General features: G+C 39.7%; 1 protein-coding gene across 1 annotated transcript; it reads right to left on the bottom strand.

Annotated features, from left to right (window-relative positions):
- Nucleotides 1-1244: 1244 nt before the first annotated feature.
- Nucleotides 1245-1889, bottom strand: LOC131434025 (uncharacterized). Its single transcript, XM_058600646.1, has one exon. The coding sequence runs from the start codon at nt 1887-1889 to the stop codon at nt 1245-1247; it is 645 nt and encodes a 214-aa protein (XP_058456629.1).
- Nucleotides 1890-3383: the final 1494 nt, after the last annotated feature.

Raw genomic sequence — 3383 nt, 5'->3', positions numbered from 1 at the left:
CTTCCAGCGACGATGTTTGCGCTGCCAAGCATTTCGAATTCGTTTCAATTTACGAAGCAAAGCTGTGCTCCAAGGAGGACTTATTGGCCGTTTTACAAAAGGCAAATTTGAACTTAACCACTGAGTTATTTTGTTACAGAAAAAATATGCCATTTCATTTGCGTTGTCGATATCTTGCAAAGCACTCCAGTTAACGTTTTGCAAGAATTCAAGTAAAGCACCAAAATCAATTTTTCTATAATTTAATGGCCTTGATTCATTCGTGAAGTCCATGTTCCGGAAATTGTTTTCGCAGTCAGCAGCCAACGAGATAACTAAAGGCGGATGATGCGGGTCGACAGGTAGCAGTGGAATAACACTACAATCAACTATTAATTGATGCTCCGTAGAACAAAAGACCAAATCGAGCAATTGCCCAAGATGATTTCTGCACTGGTTTGCTTGATGTAGATTTAAAAAATCCATACCGTCGATCAGCGCTGTACCAGCAGCGGATGGCAACAAAGAACAAGCGGGTTGTGTTTCTTCATGCCGTTGATTCCACACAATGCGGGGCTGGTTGAAATCACCACACACCAGAACAATATCATTCACAGAACCTTTACTGCACAGTTCCGAAACAGTTGAAATGTGCGCATCGATCACATCAACGTTTTGGCTTTTATCAGGGGGAATGTACACACCGCATAACAGTAACTTTCTACCCCGCACTGTAGCACTTGCACACACTTGTTCAATACACTGACCATTCACCGTTTCAATGATAGAGCTGACGTGTTTTCGTGAAATGGCAATCAAAACTCCACCAAATGATGCTTTGTCACTATTAGCTGAGCTGCGGTCACAGCGAAAAACATTGAAGGAATTTCCAAACAACTGCTGAGAGTTTATTCGGCTATCCAGTCCGGTCTCGGTCAAAAATATGACATCAAAGTTGCAGTCACTCGTCGTTAAAAAGATCTCGTCGATTTTTGTCCTCAACCCCCGCACATTCTGGTAGTACACCCAGATACCAACGTCATCTTGTTCGTCATTCTGCGAAACGGGATAAAACAAATCAGCGCTTGATAATCTGGAAGCTAACGAATACTTGCCAAGATGAGTAGTTTGGAAGACCCCTTCACCACACCTACCCGCAGGACCAGGACGGCTGATGAACGCTGGCAGCGGTCGCACGACTGGGGAAGAGGAGTCAGGGGCTTCCACAATATCAACTACGGTGCGTCCCAGTATACTGCATTGTATCACTGCTGAACTATTCCTCCTTGCGTTGAAACAGGCATTGGAGATGGATCCACAGCAGCTGGTTTCCAAAATTTTTGGGATGATTTCTCCTCGAATTGGCGAAAATAGATTCCTTGGGGCCAAGTTGAAGGATCCAAGGCGATAGCTTGTAGTGCAGGATCGAGGCCAACTTTAAATGATACAAAGGTCATGTTGCTAACATCGGTACCTTTGGCGACCAGTTTAACAACTACTGGATCCTCATTCATTTCAAGATTGGCTCGCACCATAGCAGCAATCTCATCATTGGTGACGTCTGGACGTATACGAGACAAATTTAGCCAAAATTTGTCGGGTTGCTGTTCACAAACTGGAACACAAACAACGTTTTCTCCAATTTGCTTCGATCCAGATTTGCATTCGGAAGCTTCTTGTTCCAAGTCAGGCCCACGAGGTCTTTTGGCTGGACGGCGACGCTCGATGAATGGCCAGCGCATATTGAGCGGTGTGGGAGTCAGAGGAGCAGGTTTCGACAATGTTTTGATTTCGTTTTGTAAACCATTAATTGCTTCCGTCAACGACACCAAAGGTGAATTTTCGTCTGCCAATTTCGTAATGGAGCGGAGATGCGAATTTTCGAACAAATTGGCGCAATCATCACACATCCAAAATAAATTTTTACGATGAGATGAGAAATAGCCCAATAGAGCGCGGGAAACTCCAGAGCATGCCATATGAAACATGCGTCCACAGTAGCCTCTGCATACAACGGAATCGATGCCTGCAATAATCAGACTGCACTTTGCACAATTTTTCTCCGAACTCATTCTAAGTGCAGGAATACGCCTTTAACTATGCAGATGGTAAATCACAGCAGCAAACGGTTCGTCGATTGTTTGTTGTCAAACTACAACGATGGCAGCAAGAAGAATAGCCACAGGCACGACACAGATGAACGTGAATTTACGACTTGACTAGCACTTGGCGGTTTAGAATAACACCTCACTTCGATCCAGGCAGTATACAGTCATTCACTGATAAAAACTTTAGTGATTAACTAACGCGGAAACGGTTTGAAACGGCAAAAAATACGGTATGTAAAAATAAACACAACAAACTTAACTGAACAGTGTTCCCAAAAAATTAAAAAATTAAATTATTAAGATTTAAATTGGGTGTTCAGCCACAAGTGGTGACTTTTCAGCCCTATTATAATTATATATATATATATATATATATATATATATATATATATATATATATATATATATATATATATATATATATATATATATATATATATATATATATATATATATATATATATATATATATATATATATATATATATATATATATATATATATATATATGATTTGGTTATTACCATGAGGACATTATTTGCTTCCGCAATTCTGAGATTTTTGTGTAGGGAAAATTCTAAACCTACTTGTATTGTGTAATGGGGAAAAGGAACTTATATACTAACTTTTTAACTAATACAGAGAGCGAATCGATTCAATTGAAGATTGCATCGATTTTTGTCGGAATTAGCTAATAATATATGTGACATTACATTTAATGGTTCTATAACAGATCGGCTGAAAAGTTCGTATCGTTTCTATGAGAAGGCGCCACTAGAATTAAATCCATACCATTTTCAGTTAGTACCAACCTTCAAAAGACACGTGTATAAATTTGACAGCTGTCTGATTATTAGTTTGTGAGATATTGCATTTTGAGTGAAGCTACTTTTGTTATTGTGAAAAAATGGAAAAAAAGGAATTTCGTGTGTTGATGAAACACTACTTTTTGATGAAAAAAAGTTCCGCCGATACCAAAAAATGGCTTGATGAGTGTTATCCAGACTCTGCACCGGGCGAAGCAACAATTCGTAAGTGGTTTGCAAAATTTCGTACTGGTCATATGAGCACCGAAGACGATGAACGCAGTGGACGTCCAAAAGAGGCTGTTACCGATAAAAACGTGAAAAAATCCACAAAATGATTTTCAATGACCGTAAAGTGAAGTTGATCGAGATAGCTGACACCCTAAAGATATCAAAGGAACGTGTTGGACATATTATTCACGAATATTTGGATATGAGACAGCTTTGTGCAAAATGGGTGCCGCGTAAGCTCACAATCGATCAAAAACAA

The sequence above is a fragment of the Malaya genurostris genome, chromosome 3 (assembly GCF_030247185.1).
Source record: "Malaya genurostris strain Urasoe2022 chromosome 3, Malgen_1.1, whole genome shotgun sequence".
In the NCBI taxonomy this organism is placed as follows: Eukaryota; Metazoa; Arthropoda; class Insecta; order Diptera; family Culicidae; genus Malaya; species Malaya genurostris.
Note: the sequence above shows the minus strand (reverse complement) of the source record. Positions and strands in the feature narration are given on the sequence as shown.

Excerpts from the sequence above, each read along its gene's own strand:
- LOC131434025 (XM_058600646.1), bottom strand. The coding sequence starts at position 1,889 with ATGTGTGATGATTGCGCCAATTTGTTCGAAAATTCGCATCTCCGCTCC.